At 45.4% G+C, this 18,191-nt stretch overlaps 1 protein-coding gene across 1 annotated transcript in view; it reads right to left on the bottom strand.

The window, feature by feature from the left end:
- LOC126543595 (uncharacterized) overlaps positions 1 to 18,191 on the bottom strand; it is a 123,240-nt gene that overhangs the window by 14,374 nt on the left and 90,675 nt on the right. The window contains exons 3-4 of the mRNA XM_055077762.1: positions 8,040 to 8,476; positions 1,417 to 1,697 (exon numbers count right to left, since the gene is read on the bottom strand). Coding sequence (XP_054933737.1) covers positions 1,417 to 1,697; positions 8,040 to 8,396 — 638 coding nt within the window. The 5' untranslated portion in view covers positions 8,397 to 8,476. The remainder of the gene's footprint in view (positions 1 to 1,416; positions 1,698 to 8,039; positions 8,477 to 18,191) is intronic.

The raw sequence follows: 18,191 nt of genomic DNA, 5'->3' as shown, positions 1-18,191 counted from the left end.
TGATCCCTCAGGACCTAAATAAAGTTCTTCATAGCATACCATACAGCCGTTTTGAGCCTATCTATCTACCCTTAGCTCGATTCAGATTCCGAAGCTGTCTACTTGCTTGGGCCAATAAGTATGTGTCCCTCGTCATGATACGTTGCATCGTTAAACTCGGCGACCACGCACCCGTTCTGATGCAGTCGGCACTATTAGTAAAATTTAACCAACTGTAGCCTAGGTCAGCTGCTCTGTCAATATTAAAGACTTCTCATTCCTGACAGCTATGGCATCTAAGGCCGGACAGCAACCTTCCTCTCGATGGTACAAGAACTGAGGTCATTACATCCGCTACGGTAGCTCAGTAGCTACGGAATCGCGCTGGAGAGCTCAAGGCGGCAAGTTCCATCCCGGTATCGCAGGCAGCATTCAGGTGTGTCGGACAGCCAAAATGCTCGTGTACCATGCAATATATGCAGGGGCAATAACCACACGTGGCCAATGTTGTCGGGGGAATGCCGCTCCTAATAATCAGAGTGGGGTATCGGCCCATAAGAACCCTGAAATTAATTTTTAGGTCATTACGAAACGCAAGCCTTGCGGTTCACTAGCTGCCGCATTGACTTACGGCACATATATTCGTCCTCAGGAGAAACAGTGTCCTTGTTTCGGATTTTAAAACCCTCTCTAGTCGCGTGCGGTTTGCATGGAATCGCTTTCCAGGCAATCGTCACAGCGAACGAAATTGGAACTGTAGAGTCGCGTATACTTTACTGCGGTAGCTGCACATCTTAATATCCTAGAGTATCAGCTCAATGTGGCGTGCCGCAGTGTGTATTTTCAACGCATCAGCCCTCATGGGATGGGCGAAATGTTTTCTCGTTGGTTTTTAGCAAGCACGTCCTTGTTTTCGCTCTTTCTTTTCACCCATGATGCGATGTGCTACATTGTTCATTAAACTGAAGTTCTGGCTATAAGTGGACTATCTTTAAACTTTCTTTCTCCTAATGAAACGGAACAGCGTTCCCCATAAGATCACGAGAAATTATAAATGCTGTACCAAGTATTAGAACTTCTTACATTTCATTCCATGTGACAACAAATATGTGGAACTAAGCCCCCGTGAAATAGCCACTGTCCTCTAGAAGCCTGTTCCACACACCTGCACCTACTATCTGGAACATTCTTCCGCGCGCCAGGAACTGGGATCTAGTTTCAACATGTGAAATGATGCTTCAGTAACGAGTAAACGCATTAGAGAATCGTCCATGTTTTCATGCATATAGTACACTAGAAAGACGATACGATGCTCTACTGTGGCACTCACGCAAATACGCCTTAAGCTGCTGGCACTGAACAAAAACTCTTGTGAGTGGCATTTTTTGCGAGTGCTGGTCTTGTCTTTCTCGTCTAGGGGAGTCGCTCGCCACTCACTGTTCGAACTCCGGTCTGTGATGACAGGCTGAGGCGCCATCTTCTTCGACGATCACATCAGTTAGCAGGAGCAGGTAGGCATTGAGCAACAAAGAGGCGGCCGCCGTCACGCCGACTGTGATCCGGGCACGGCATCTTGTACCCAGCTGAAGCCTCCAAAGGGGGCACTGGACGGCGAAGCATCGCTCCGCGGTGAAGGTCACAGTGAGCCACACGGACCAGAAGCTGAACGCCGATGACAGGTAGAGGATTCCCTGGCACATGCCGCGCTTGTTCAGCATCTGCACACACGAGTACAAAATTTGGATCACGAAAAATCCGAAGGCGAAACTCCTAGTCCACAGAAGTCATAGCGATAGCTTGTGTCATGCTAGTCTGAAGAATTTACAGCGATAGCTTGCCTCACTCGGTATTCCGAGTAGTCACAATGATAGTTTGCCACTCCCTAGGTGGATATGGTGTTGGGTTGTTCGAATTCGGGCCACAGGGGCCGCATTTCGATGGAGAAGAAATGCGAAAACGCCCGTGTACCTAGATTTAGGTGCACGTTAAGGAAGTCCAGTTTGTCCAAATTTCCGGAGTCCCCCAATACGGCGTGCCTCATAATGAGATCGTTGTTCTCGCACGTGAGACCCAATACTTTGTATTTAAATTTAATCTTAAAGCATGAAGTCACAACGAAACCTTGTCTCATTCAAAACTACAGTCGCAGCAGTAGCTTGTTATAGAAAGGCAAAACCCATAGCAATAGCTTCTCTCAACCTACAGGGCAAAGAAGTAACACCGAAAGGCTGTCTCGTCAACAGACCGAAGGAGTTAGTGATAGCTTGCCTAACTCGAAAGTGAGAATAATAACATGCAGTGATCGCCTACTCCATCCTAAAAAAGTCACAGTAGAAGGTTTTCTCGTCCTAAAGTTCGAACAAACCACACCGATAGCTTGGCCACCCGAAAATTTGAAGTCACAGTGACAGCTTGTCTCAGCAGAAAATACGAAGTAGTCACAGGAGTAGCTTCTCCCCATCATAAGGCACATGAACTAAAAACAATAGCTTCTCCCTTTCTAAAGTCCAAAGACGTCACACTGGAAGCTTGTCTCATCAAAAAAAAACGAAGTTCAAGTGATAGTGTGCCTCATTCGAAAGTACGAAATAGTCACAGCAACAGCTTAAATCATTAAAACTCACAGCGATAGCTTCTCTCACATTGAAGTTCAAAGAATTCAAAGGAAAATGGTTTTTTCTTATAAAATAAACAAGTACTTACAGTAATTTCTAGCCTAATGCGAGAAACCAAACTTGTCACAATGATAGCTTGCGTCATCTGAACATCTGAAGAAGTAACAGTGGAAGCTTGTCTCAAATTGAAGTCCGAAGAAATCACAGCAGTAGTTCACATATCTTCACATATCTGAAATTCTGAATTCACATGTCTGAAAATCCACTGCTGCAAATCTTTTGTTGTTTTATTCAGTTCTACTTATAGGTGAATAGATGAGTGAGCATGTAGGCGAACAAAGATGAATACCATCTTCTCCCTCATACCATATATTGGCTGGTACAACGAGCTGTTTCATGTACAAGCAGGCTAATGACTTCTTTGTTAATTCCAACTGTTCACCTCAGTATAAAAGAAGAAAAGCAGCCTGGCCAAAGTTTTCATATAACAAGTTTCCTAAAAATGGGTTGAATAATAATTCTACAGAAATATATTTAAAGATACTGTTTCGCAAGAAGAGGACGGCTAATAAGGCAAACAATTCGATCATATATCAAAATCTAAGAACAAATGTGCATTGTTCAGTTTCCTTCATGGCAAAAAATACTTCCGCGTCCGAGTAACGTTGACTCGATAATTTTCATTGCAGAAAAAATGACGCAAAGGTTAGCAGAAATCACTAAGGGTTTACAAAATCAGTTCACTTCCTTGTTATCTCCATGTACCAAACTATTATTCCGATCAGATGTGGGAACTGGCGACGTCAGTGGAACGTAAGCCATATTCTGCCCCAGGTGCTGACGGAGTAACTGCAAAAATTTTAAAAATTCTATTCAAGGAGTTCCCGGATGTCCTTTTCGACGTCGTAAACTACTCCACTCAATTTTCGTGAATGCCTTCCCGCTAGAAACTCGCTAAACTTATTCCACCTCTTAAAAATGTAGTTTGTTTTTGCGGGGTTTTACTTGCCTAAAACAACTTTCTGGTTATGAGGCACGCCATAGTGGGGGACTCCGGAAATTTCAACCACCTGGGTTTCTTTAACGCGCACCTAAAACCTAAGTACCCGGGTGTTCTTGCATTTCGCCCCCATCGAAATGAGGCCGCCGTGGCCGGGATACGATCCCGCGATGTCGTGCTTAGCAGCCCAATACCATAGCCACTAAGCAACCCCGGCGGGTAGGACTCAGTAAAATACCTGGGTATAATATATGATAACAAGCTTAGTTGGCGCACGTACATTCAATATCGTACATAAAAAAGGAGTGAGTGCGGTTGGAATGCTAAGAAGGCTTTGCAACAGTCGATCGGAGATGCGGAGAGACTCCCTTGTGATGATTTATAAAATGTACGTACGGCCCATTTTGGAATTTGGATGTGTTCTATATTCAGGCGCACCGGCATATAAGTTACATTCCCGTGTTCTTCTGGAACGGGAAGCTTCACGCCTTTGCCTTGGGTTACCAAAGTTCCTAGTCAACAGTGTATTATACCTTGAAGCACGTTTACCGCCTCTTTTGTGTAGATTTCGGTTATTAACAGCTCAAGCATTCTTAAAATGTACGATTCCCCTGAAAAATCGCAATCAGTTTTTGTTCCTCGGCCTACAATATTTTCTTTTTCCATCCATCTTCCTCGCCTCGGTTCCACACTCCTGAGGTCGTCTTTGTGGAGGAACTTGTTGGTCCTTTAGGTGTACGATTATGCGAGATCCTTCCTATTGGCCGTGGGAGAGAGAATCTCCAGATTATATTTGGTGATATACATCTATACAACGCGAAACAACTTTCTTATATTGTATTAAAGGCGCTATTACAAAGTCAATTATTGTAACTAAAAATAAACGCCGTAATCGCAACAGATTCATCGCAAACACAAGAAAAATATGGTATTAGAATTTTCTCTTCGGCTTTCGACTGGGCGTTTTCTTTAGGGCTTTCAGATTATATAGGAGTATATTAAGCTGAATCTCTGGCGGTTGCATTAGCTGCTCAAAAAGTGAACTCATCAATCTCGGATGTGGTAGTAATAACGGATTCTTTATGTTCAGCTCTCACTGCAAGCAGAGGCTCACATATTTCACGCATATTTCACTGGCTAACACCTTCTCACCTTACACTAACTATATTGGTATGTGTACCTCGTCTCATAGAATTAGCTATGCATGAATTCGCAGAGAGCTTGGCGAGAGCGGTCCTTAGTGTTCCGATTCTCCCGATCATTCCTGTGTCAGCTTTCATAACTGCTGTTAGGTTCAGGACACGAGCAGTCACGCAAGACTCTTGGAACCTATAATTAACAAGGTTAACTGATTTCCGTCACATCCTATTCCCCTGGAGTAGAAACACATGCCGAAATAGAAATAATTAAGTTCTGTTTACGAAATTCCGATGTCGAATAGCGGTGTCGAAATATTGTCTACATCGATCTGGTCTGACTTCCTCCTCTTTGTGCTCATAGCGTGTGGAGGATGAAACAATAAAACACTTCTTCCTCTCATGTCACAGTTTTTTATCCTTAAGAAAGCGTACTTTAGAAGAAAAATTTTATGGTGCCAGATCGAATACAACAATTCCCGATATTCTGTCTTTCGGAGCCTCTTCTCTAAAACATCATCATAGGGTTGTTGGTGCAGCTGTTGAGGCATATATAATAGACTCAGGACGATTTCCTTGCTAAATACTTAAGTTTTATATAAATTTATTCTTTTCAACTGTTCTAAATTTCTCAATAGGGCTTCTTTTGAGACGGTGGTCATGGTGGTGCTGCAGCAGGCTGGGTTTGGCTGGCATACATAGCCGGCAGTTGTTCCGCCTGAGTATCCCATGAGTGTCACTGTGTGTGTCACCAGGCGTCGAAGAGCCCTGTGGCTCGCATGAAGGCAATCAGCAGTGGTTGCGCCCTCTTCCTGATTGCCGCAGGCCCTCCGGGGAAAACGATGTCTTCAAAGGTCCTATGCGAAAGACCATTCTTTTGCAAGCTGTCGACCATCGCTTTCCTTTCTGTGTCGAATTGCGGCCATATAAAGATGAAATGTGCATTGTATGAGATATCACCAGAGAAGGCAAAGAACGGGGATTCACATCGTGTAGTCTTGAATAAACAAGCCGGGGGTACGCGGAGTCGGTTCGGATGCGGTACAACAGCGTTGCTTCTTTCCAGGTAAGTCCATGGGTCACACAGGCTGAGTGTGGTGTGTGGTGGATAGCCCTATGTGGAACGCGGATTGCATTCTTAGGGTTCTCAAAAATCTTTGGCACACTTACTTTTGGGACACATGCCAGTGCCATGAGTGCAAGAGTGTCAGCTTTTTCATTTCCTTCAATTCCTATGTGGGATGGGATCCATCGAAATTATACGTTAAATCCTTTCCTCATTCTTTTAAGACTCATATATTTTTAGTAAATCACTCGATTCTTGGCCAATTCCACATAGAAGGTATAAGCCACTCTCGAAGACAAGCAAGCAGGAAATCACACCACGCCCTGTTCGCCGGCCTCTTGCAACGTAAAGCAGACCGTGCTATTGATGACGTGGCAACCGCAACACGCCATGTTCGCTGGCCTCCCAAGCAGCAAAGGCCACGAGTAATTTGGCCGAAAGCGTCTCCACTTCGGCGGCTACCATCAGCCCTCCTGAGCGCACTAAGGTCTTAGACATGGCCAAAACACGTGACCCAACGATTTCTACGCTAGATAACTCCACGAAATCTGCTATGGCTTCACCCGCCTCAATCGCGTCGCTTAGTACACCGCATTCGATTCACGGCTCTGCTGCAATAGCCACTGCGCCGTTGCATCTGATAGAGCCCTTAGCTGCCGAAATTGGCGGCGATGAAATTGATCCCGCAGCCCAAACGCTACCGACATCATCTTCATCGGAAAGCAGCTTCAGCCTCGGAGCCGACAGTAGCATTCGACTCTCGCCCAGCCTGGATGGACTCGACGTAGAAATGGAGGTCCCACGAGGGGTAAATCGTGCCCACGCATCAGCCTCTAGCGAGGCGGTCCGGCGCCGCGGATCGCCTCGCTTGTTTACACTGTATATATACAACATGATTTTATATAATGTGACAAATATTTTTTGTGTAACTGCGTGTTTCCGTGGATCTATGTGGTTGAAAAGGTGGCAGCGCAAAAGAAGACGTGGACAGGCAGAAGACGAAGATGGGCGCGAAATCGAAGAGCCCCGATTTGAGAAGCCCGAAAGAGCAAAAAAGAAAACTGCACCACCGTTTTAAATGCGAGAGAATTATGTGGCTGCCCCTACACCGTTTCTAGCCGCTAAGCGATGCTACGACCCCATCGACAGCGTCACAATGCTGTGCGAAGCGCACGCATTTCGTGTGTCGCAACATGTGTCGGTGATGCACTGTGATTACCGTGATGATAATGATGATAACTACAACTATGATGTGATTTTAGATTGACAATGATACCTTTGGTGATGATTTCATGATACCCGCGAAGATGATAATCATGAGGATCACCGATGATGACAGCACTCATGATGATGACGATAACGACAATAATGCCCGTAATGATGACAATGATGTTGATGATAATTATGAGGGTGATTTTATGATTGTGAGCGTTCAGACGCTCGTTAACTGATAATGGGTACTGCAGAAAATTTTTACTGGATATCGGTTGCCTCGGGAGGGAATAAAAGCTATCGCATTGCAGACCGGTACACGTAGGTGAATTCTAGCCATTTGTGGCCACAGTAATAAGGCTGTTTATCGCTGCGCATATAAGTCGTACTGACAGAAGTACGACAGAAGTCTGCTGGAAATTATCTCGTATAATGAGCAGGTTTTCGTGGTTTCCATGAAATCATTTATTTCTTATTAGCTTGCGCGCTTCATCTTCGGAACTTTGAGATGGTACATATTAAATGGTTCCGGCTTCATTTTTGAACAATGTATTCGGAACGAGTGCCGGAATCTTACTATATTTGAAAATTGGCGTTTCGCGGTATCAATACGCGGCTACGGTGACCGGAAATTCAACTTGGGATCTTGCTCGCAACAGTAAGATGGGTTTCCCTTTCCATTGAATTAGCATCGACATTTAATTGACTGTGTGCCTCTTTTTTTCTAAATCAGTGCAGACTGCGGATGGATAAAAGGGTACGCTTAGTACGACTAGGCTGGAAGGCTTTTAACTCATCATATTATACTGCTAGAAACTGAGCCACTAGTTACTACATAAACTCGCACGTGTTCATGCTGCAGGTGAGGGGCAGCAATGTGAGATTGTTAACAGGTACAGCGCAACCACGCCATTGATTACGGCACCTCCCGGATCGGCCACTTTGTGACGACACGCACAGCGAAGATGAATGAGTGTACCGCATAGTGCTATCGCATCGAAAACAGACGGCAAGTTTGTGCATCCACGTACTTTTACTCCCTGCTTGTCGAGCCAGACGAAGGCCATGAGAAAAAGGTAGCCGAAGTCTGAGAGCGCCAGCGTCCCCAGGTAAAAGCTTGACGCTCGGACCTTGAGTCGCGTGAACAGGAATGTGACGAAGGACAGCCCGTTTCCAATGAGGCCCAGCACAATGAGCAGCGGGATGAAAAATGTGTACAGGTATCCGAGCACAGTGACAGCTCTCTGGAAGTTCTCGGAAAATTCCTCCTCCAACTCCTCCGGCCACCCTTCGTCGTCACGTACGATGACGTGACGGTCGCTGATGTTGAACTCCGTGACATCCGACGGCGTAGCAAGAAGAACCATTTCGTAGGGCTCGTTTGTCATTTGGCCAGCTCTTGACTCGTCCGCCTGTGATGTCCAGGCGCGAGGCGTGCTTGTCCCGTTGCGCTCCTCTTGGACCGGAACTGCATGCAAACGAAATGCACAAAAAGCGCTGAGTCACCATTTCTGCTATTGCATGAATTAAATGCACGCATAAGAAAAATTCTGAATCAATTTATACTGGTAACGCATTAAAATTTCTTGAGGACAGTGCTATAGTCTAGCGCTGTTAGCTGATCTGTAAACAAAAAAAAATATTGTTCTTGTAAATGCTTTATTCTTAATGCCCCTAAAGTGGCAGCTCTATGTTCTTCGCCCTGTTGTATTCTAAATTTCTTTGTTATCCTGTGTTGTTTAATATGTTATATAGGAAAGTGTATGCTGTAAACATGCACCGTAGATGCATGTTATGTAGGCACAGTATGTCATACGTGTATGTGACATACCTACAGTATGTTTTATGCATACATGGCGTCTCTGAAAAGTATCGGATCACGCTCCCCCCAAAAAAGAAGAAACATAGAATCATTGGCTGGCGCTTTCGCCGTCCTAATTTCTTTCGAATTATTTCACGCCTACTTCAACAGATCAAGCAGCACGCTCTTCTTGTTCCTAGAAACAGCTTTGGAGCCCCCTCCTCGGGAAGTGGCCGAGGAGGGGGCTCTAATATGCGTGGCCCCTGATATCCCCTCAGGTTTAAAGGGGCGTTCCATTCAGATGCCTTTCGATTTCTGTGAACATTGAAATGTAGCCCGGGCTCATGTCCAGAAGCTAGGGAGCTTGAAGAAGTACTGAAATACCTTGCAGTGCCAAATAACGAACGGAATAACTCGAACAGCACGAACAGGGGCACCATATTGTTTCAGTTGCCGGGTCTTCGGATTGCCTTGTCAAAACTCTTTCAAAATTTTGCTGGCGCCCGCTGAGTACTAAAATCGTCTGTAAAAAGGTACTCAGCATCTTTGTTGCTACACGGTGCTCGCATAATTATCACAATCACATCATTCTCGCTTCTTGAAGGACTCCCATAGCACGGCTCACTTGCCACAGATGTTCGGCCTTCCTTGAAGTCGTCGTAGCCCATTTTAATCTGCTTCATGACCATACCATCACCTACAAACGCTGTCCAGATCTTCCGAATTGCTTCTGCTCGGCTATCCCCAAACTATGCGGCCAAATTTATGCGGTATCTTTCCTAGATTCGTTCCGTCGCTTTCGCTAACTAAAGATCACTCCACGACGAGACGACTGTAGTGAACACTACGTCTCCTACACAACAGCGCACGCCGCCTGCAGTCTAAAAACAACTTAGACCCTGCTCGCACATCGCACAGTGTAGCGAACCTTCGCCCTGCATGATTCTGTAAAATAAGTACTGTATCATACTTGTCATACAGACCTCGTATGTTACATGCACAAGAATATCAGGGTGTAGAGCACCATTAGTTTAAGACAGCAACTTTTTTTTCAAGAAACATTACCTGCCGAAGTATTCGTGCGCCAACATGTCATTTGTGAGCGTGTGAGCGAGAGTTGTGTATTTGAGTATACATTTGTATTTTGTAAACTGCCCAGCTATACAAGCTTCTGTATTTTTGGGTAACTGTTCGGGCATGTCTGGTTTCCTGTAGGTGTTTGTCTATCTGCGTGAGAGGCGTGTAGACTTGAGAACTGATGTGACTACATCCTTTCTACGCGAAGCTTTCTTTGCCTACCTCCCTTCGGTTTCGCGCGCTATTTCAGTGTTTCTGGCTTTACAGGCACTTGAGCCACATACCGGTACCGACAGTGTAGTGCCAGTGATCGGCACCTCGGTTCTGCGTAGCAAAACAATAACTTACGATACAAAGTCTCTGCGTACCATGTGGCCATATAAGTATCAAATACATACGCAAATCACTGAATGCAATAGCGCAAGATATTTGCCAACTTCTATCTTCTTCTAAAAATTTTTTATGTCAGGGATACTCTCCTCTAGCGCTATTGCATACGCTTACTGGGTGTGCACGACAGGGTGTGCGCGCATGTTTGGACAATTCTTCAGAATGATGATGTGCCTATGTGGCCAAACTGGTACAGAATGCTTAAATGTACCAATGTACGTTTCACCACGCGTATACCTGTCATCGGCATTCTTCTCTCGAAGATCTTCATACATTCCTTTGGCCTACGCGACAGCGCTCCCTAGACTTCTCACATAGCGCGTCCGCACGATTTCTTTTTTGCATTTCGGCATAGCTTGGGAACGGTGTACTACGAAAACTCGTACATTTCCTGTGATTGCACCCTGCTCAGGATCAACATAAAAAGAACTTTACACATCGCATTTAGTTCTAGTGCATTTATTTGCTTATTCACTACAGCTTTGCTTTGCATCGATTGCAATACCTGCGTAAGAGATGCAGACATTGCATCCCACGAAAACATTTGCATTTTTTGTGCGTACTTGTCAGATGATGATGATTATTATTTAGTGGTATCCCCGTTGAAACGGGGCGGTGTAAAGTAGTCAACAAGTCTGCTTGATTTAATCAGGTATGCTATGCATGTTTTTATGCGGCATTTTTTTGTGTACACCACCTTAATCTTTTTTTTCTTCTTCAATATCTTCCTTGTACCGTTAGCCATGACTGTAAGAGATCCGGTCGTATCAATCTCTTCCCTGCTTTTTTCCACCAATACTTTCAACCTCTCTTGCTTATCTCGACTACTGACCAGATGATGCTTCCGTCCACTTTAAACCCAAGCGCTTCTGGAAGGTGTACCTCACCTGCGATTCTCGCTGGGTTAATCTCTTCGCAGTCCATTACGACGTGCTGAGTGGTCTCCGGGTTTCTGCTGCAGCATACACATGCCTCATGTATTTCCGAATATTTGCTGCCGTATGTTTTTGTCCGCAGTCAACCGGCTCGACCCACAAATAGCAAGGCACTGCCCTTTTTGTTATCGTACAAATTTTGCCTTCTAATTTCTGTCTTCTCATTCTCGCAAATGTCCATGGTCCTTTTTGTTTCCATTCTTTGCATCAAACTAACTGTTTCCCTTTCTCTCGCTTTCTTTCTGACGATTCCTGATTGTCTATTTACAGCTTCAATTGCCTTGTACTTGGTTGCCAACTTTTTTTACCTCTTCCTCCGACCTGTGTCCATGCTTTTCAAGTACAGATACTTGTGCACTTTGGCTACCCATTTATTTTCATTCATGTTCCTGAGTTTTTCTTCAAGCTACTTTTGCTATGTGCTTCTCTGACTTCAAAAGAGGCCCAAACCACGTCACCCTGCACTGCCTCACTTGTGTTTATACCGTGGACTCCCAAAGCCATCCGGCCTAGCGATCTTTCGTTAACTTCCAAACCAGATGAAGATATCCGATTTTAAGCGTAGAATGGCATTCGCGGACGTTAGCGCTGGCCCCATTACTTATTTCCAGATTCCTCGCACCCCCTCCTACTTATTCTCCCTGCATAATGCTCTGTGTTTTATTATTGCAGCATTCCGCTTCCCCGTTATTTTCAGACTATCTTGGTGGATGCTTGAGTATTTCCGTCGTTTGTGCATACGCCGAGGTATTTGCTTGGTAGAGTATGGGTATGACTTAGTGTTGAATTGACACCATATATTAGTCGTATCTTCATAAAGATCGTAATGCCCTATTTGTCTGTGCTACACTTGAGATAGGTCGCTATATATATATATCTTGCCGCCGATCATCGCAAGTGTCTGTATATCTCTTTTATTGTCCGCTAGCAGCACTATGTCGTACGCATACATCAGTCAAAGGAGCTTCCGTTGCACCATTTCTCCATTGCACATGTAGGATCAATCAAACCCTAATTCTCTGTTCACCAGTCGTCTTTCTATGCCTTTAACATAAATCGTGGACAACAATAGAGACAGAGGACATCCTTGCTTCAGTCCTTGGTAAATTCGCATCTCATCATTACCTTTTCATCCTTCCCCTACTGCTTGTACTCGGTTGTGTCTATATGTCTCCGTCAGCAGATGCATGAAATCGTGCTGTGTACCTTCGTATTTAAGAATATCCCATAACAATTCCCTGTCTAAGTTGTCACAGGTTCCTTTAGAAATGCCGTCGATAAAGGTATATTCTGAGCTACAGAAATCTCTATGCACTGAGAAAAATATTATCCTCTAAGTGTCTGCCTGGCCTAAATCTATCCTGCAGTTCCCCCGGTACCTCATTTTTCTCCACCCACTACCACAGGAGCAGTCGGGTCCACTTGGAGGTGCCGACATGATACACATAGTTAATAAAAAAAGCATTTCCTTTATGACAAGGTAGACTAATCGTAATAATTTCTTTTTTATTGTACCACACGCACCAACTATATTATTTTTCTCAACTCTTCTGTGTCCATATTTCCAAAGTAACTTTTCGCTTTCATCTTCTACTTATTGCACAGAATACACTTTTGCCTCGTATGGACCTATTCAAGAACCCAACAATCTTTTTTCTGGTAGCCTTGCCTAGGTTAGCTTTCAGATTTTCAAAGCGAGCATATTTGACAGCTCTCGAAATCCAAAATATGCATGACAGCTATTGATTACTTTTGAGGAACTCCCGCAATTTCTGACGCGGCACCCTCATCTCAGCAAGACACGTCCGTTGCATTTGTCAGGGAAAAAAACAGACCTATTACTGTAATTCATTACGAATTGGCGAAGTTCCTTTCTTCCGCATAATTAAACTGCGGTGATATATTTATTTCAAAACGTTAAAACATTCGACAGCTACGTAATTGCGATGAGGAATAGATTTTTTTTTCTCATCTCCAGAGACTGTCACGCTTAAGACACACTTGTCAGGTACTCCCGGAACGACGAAACTTCCGTTCATTCTATGGCACTCAAAACTGAAATTTCAGCCACTCTGAGTTTGTATTTCTGTATTGGACTTGAACTCCGAATGCATCAAATGAAAGCATTTTTTTCTCAGACCGGTATTTAAGCCTAATTGGAACGTTCTAAATAAACAGGAAATTGGCTTATGTCGTATTTCATCACAATCTTACTGTAATATCACCTGCCCCTCTACAAATTGAGCGACTACAAAGAACGTCAGGAGCAGGTTGCTAAAAACCTATTTTAATGTACTGCATTGACAGTTAAAAAAAAAAAGAGAGACAAACACACAAGAACGAATAGCCACTTAAATTTTGATAGTTCTCAGAAGCTCTCGCTCTGCGGGGAGGTAGGCAGTTTTCTTCGTGCTTCTGTGGGAATAGTTATCTTTCCAAAGCAATGTGGCGTAATTAGTAATGCCGTTATTTTCGACAGGTAGCTTCTGGGACTTAAACGTAGATGCAACCGCCTCTCTACTCGTTCACAGGATGTTTTCAGAGCCATGCGGAGTAAACTAGTTATACTCTTTAAGCTTTTTCATTGTGGTGGCAATTAAATGGACACTCCGGACGCATTTTTCACTGCAGCGTCGCCGTGCTTCGCATGCCGTATGTGCGATTGAAAGCACGCGAGGTAAGCCGCCGATAGCGGCTCAATCTGGTGCGCGCGAAAGCAGAAAGCGAAGGGCAAGCGCGCCGCCTTCCGTCGCGCCAAAGTTCCTGATTGGTTGGGAGGGAGGGAGGGAGGGAGGGAGGGAGCTTTCTGCTCCGGCAGCAACTGTGCATTTCGCGACTGGGCCTAAGTGAAACTGACGACCGCGGATCAGTCACGCGCGCCATATATCGAGGAAAGCGGGGAGGCAGCGCAGGAGGGAGGGTGGAGGAGGGCGGCTTCTACTCCGCCAACAAGTGCGTACTTTGGACGACCGCACGCGCCGTATCTTGAAAGGGGTCTGCAGATGGCTGATACCTTTGTGCGCGCTGACTTTTCGCCGCTCTCGCTTTTAAGCGAGGGGCAACACGAAGGTCACTTCACTCGCTCCTGCTGCCGCGCTTGCTCACACCGCCGTTCTGACAGCGAGTGTCCGCGCTGTTGGAGTATTATGTGTTCATGTTTCCTTGTTCGCGTTGACAAATGCTTGTTAATTCATTTATTAGGCGAATGTTCCCAACTTTACACAACCGACGAAACTTCTATCCATACTTCTTATAGCTGTGCACTAATTTACTATCTACTACTTTCTACTTAAATTGAGGACGACGCAACGAGCTATGGAAAGAAAAATGATAGGTGTAACGTTAAGGGATAAGAAAAGAGCAGACTGGGTGAGGAAACAAACGCGAGTTAATGATGGGCAGGACACGTAATGAGGAGGGAAGATAACCGATGGTCATTAAGAGTTACGGAATGGATTCCAAGGGATGGAAAGCGTAGCAGAAGGCGGCAGGAAGTTAGGTGGGCGGATGAGATTAAGAAGTTTGCAGGGACAACATGGCCACAATTAGTACATGACCGGGCTAGTTGGAGAAGTATGGAAGAGGCCTTTGCCCTGCAGTGGGCATAACCAGGCTGATGATGATGATGATGATGATGATGAGGATGATGATGAATTTACTATCGCACTCAATGCTTAGACTTGCGAGCGAAACTGCGACTTTCTTTTTTTAGGGCGCCGCTATTGGGCGCCCGTTCCTGCGCCGAACGTCGCTGTTGTTTCTCGTAACAGAGCAAACGAGCTCAGCGAAAGATGAAAGCGAACGCGAAGCGCAGAGGAGTATGACAAATGTGAGGAGGAAAGCGGAGGAGGAGGGTATGGCGAAGGGGTGAGAGGAAAAGCGTAGGGCAGTGATGGTGGCAACGAGATTGCGACAGCGTAGCTCGCGTCTTCTGGGAGGTTTGTCTGCGGCGGCTACTGTGAATTGCGCCCATGTGCCACCGACGCGCTGCCTATCCTGATCACCAGATTATCGAGGCAGTGGCGCCGCACTTCGCTCCCTTTGAAACGTGCCGCAAGAGACAGATTGTGCGTGTCACACATTATATCACGAAATGAAAACCCGCACATGGCAGCGCTCAAATTTTGCGTCGGGGATTATCATAATCGTTGTTTTATTTTTTTCTTAATGATTACTTGCGAGTCATTGATGCCCAGGGCTGGTTAATGAATGCTGTTATGTTAGCGATGCCAATGTTATAAAATGTAAAAAATATTAACGGCGCTCCCATGTGAAGCAGGAGATGGGAACATTTGAAGCATAGCGCTATTAGAAAATTGTCTTGCCTGAATTGTGTTTATTTATTTTTTACCATTTATTACCAGTTATTACCACTTTCGGGAACATCTTCAAACGTCCCTGTTCCGAAATGTGATCCATGCGACATCGTGTGTTTCATTGCACGACGTCAGAAAAGGCATGTTCAAGTAAAATCTCAGTAAACTCTGAAAGGCTTGTTCACATGCACTCAGTAATCAGTTTGTTCAAAGCGTCTGACTTCATTTCCGAAAAGAAAATAACCGAATTTGAAGACCTGAATGGACTTCATTTCCGGAATAGAACACACCAGACCAACTGTATCGAACATCTGCAGCGCTTGTTCACGGGATCTCAGCCGTCATTTTATTAATTAAATGCGATTTTGTTTCAAGAACCGACCTCATTCTTCTCTTCGTCCGTTTATAACCTGCGCTGCTTTTCACGATAATCTAATCGTATCGCTGCTAACCTGCCACCCTCCTTACCCAGTGCAGGCACGCAGACACACACACACACACACTCACACACATACGCACGCACGCACATACGCAGGCACGCACGCGAGCGCGCACACATGAACACGCTCGTGCACGTGCAAACGCATACAAACACACATTTACGCACTAACTCTACCTCTCTCCCCGCTCTTTGACACAACCCTCGGCTTCAAAAGCACGGCGAGAGTCTTGTGTAGGTAACCACAGAACGGGGCCAACACCAGCGCCGGATGGCGTAACGCAGTTCAGATTTCACACTCCCAGCGATTAGATGAGGCACTTGGGCCAGGCACAAGTGTGTGGCTAAGCTCTTCAAATAAGAGCTGATCATGGGAAAAAAAGCAGCAGTGAGCGAGAAATTTTGCAGTTATACATTTTAGAAAGCCTGCGATTGTGGAACTTCCCAAATGTCCTACTGGATCCTGAGCAACTTTCAAATTTGCCTCAAGCTGGGGGTCACTGTATTATGCAAACGGTCTAGGATCTCGTCATGTTCTTGTTCCACGCCGTGAACGCAAACTACGCGTCCCACGTCGAGTCATGATCTATGCAGCGTCGAGCTGTCAGAGCGGATGGGATGTAAATTGTCAAAACCTAAATTTTTAATAGAAATAAATAGAAGGAAAGACAGGTGAATATCATCAAAAAGACAGCAGACGTGACGTGGACATAGTTTAGTATAAAAGCTTTCCCGCAGCATCGTCGCATGAGTAGGTAAGGCAGCAGCGCAGCAGAGCTCGCAATATGTTAAAACGCTGTCGCTTCTTCGTGCAGGTACGCTACTTTAAAATTATCGTTTTTTTCACTCACACAACCGCTTCTTGCTGCTGTTGACTTGTCCAGCGAGTTCCTTTCTCTAAATTTATTGCCATGCATGTCGAACATGTTACTACGTCAGCCTCCTACTGAGCGACACTATTCAGGTGAACACGGGCCCTTGAATAGTTACACTCCATCGCTTAGAGGGATATTGCCGCAACTCAAATGGCTGAATCTGTAGGCGCTAGCAACGTAGCAGTTTCTGACATGTTCCATCAGCTTCTTACTATACAGAATAAGATAACACAGTTTATAGGTGGGAGCGCGACGGGAGATCGTTCTTCGGAACGCGCGTTTAGTTCCGCCTCACGTGATTGGCCTGAAGAGGGCGCCGACGTCACGAGCGGCGGGGCGCGGCCACATTTTTGGTGACGTTAAAATGACGACACGCTTCTGTCAGTCATTTTGAAACCGAATCCATTGTCTGCTAGGAGCAGAACGCGACGAGAGGGGTTCTGTTCGAGCGATCATGCGCTCACTACAAGACCGGCTGTGCATGACACGTCTTGTGAATTGTATTGGATCCAAACAGCGGTTGCGGCTGCGGCTACGGAATGGCACGTTTAGATCCAATGCACAGTCTAATTTGAGAAAATGGCGCTTGTGATGGGAGCTTCGGTTGTTGTATGGTGCCTAGATTATTGCTCGAGGGTGCATTGCTCGAGTAGGAATCAGAGCGGTTGGAGTTGCAAAATGCGTTGGAAGTGTTGGCACAAAGCGAAAGGCGGTCTGGCTTTCGTTTCTAGAAACGAACAATGCGTTGAACAGCTCTCTCTGACGCGCCGAGAGCCCTGTGCCAGTCGGACATTGCTGTGCGACGACATGAGGTTATGGCATCTCGAAAAACGCGCCTCTGCTCTCGCCGTTTTCTTCTTTATCGGTGCGCGCGACACCACCTAGTGACCATACAGAGAAGCGAATAATAATAAATTGTAGTAGCCATACTTATTACTATTTGAGAACGTGTTTAAACTTGAAAATACAAAATATAATTTTTATATAAGAAGTTCATTCGTTAAAAGGTGAGAAACATTCATTAATGTAGTATATTGCCCAAGCAGACGACAAACGAGGCACGAAAACTTTCGGCAAGTTCAACGCTAAACGAGTGGCTGCTCTCTCCCTCCAATTCTCAGAAACTTTGCAGACCGCCCACTTTGTGACGTTGTAGCCACTGAACGCGTTCTTTTCCAGACAAAGATCTCCATTCGTGCCCTGACCGGAGTAGGTGACACGACACTCGTTTCGAGGCCCTAGAAAACCGCCTAGCCGATGTTTAGCACTTGACACCAACATCGAACGCAGCACGCTACGATTACCTGCAGAGCCAGATTCAGAATATGGCTGCCTCTGTTAACACGCGTC

Source organism: Dermacentor andersoni, chromosome 10 (genome assembly GCF_023375885.2).
Source record: "Dermacentor andersoni chromosome 10, qqDerAnde1_hic_scaffold, whole genome shotgun sequence".
In the NCBI taxonomy this organism is placed as follows: Eukaryota; Metazoa; Arthropoda; class Arachnida; order Ixodida; family Ixodidae; genus Dermacentor; species Dermacentor andersoni.
Note: the sequence above shows the minus strand (reverse complement) of the source record. Positions and strands in the feature narration are given on the sequence as shown.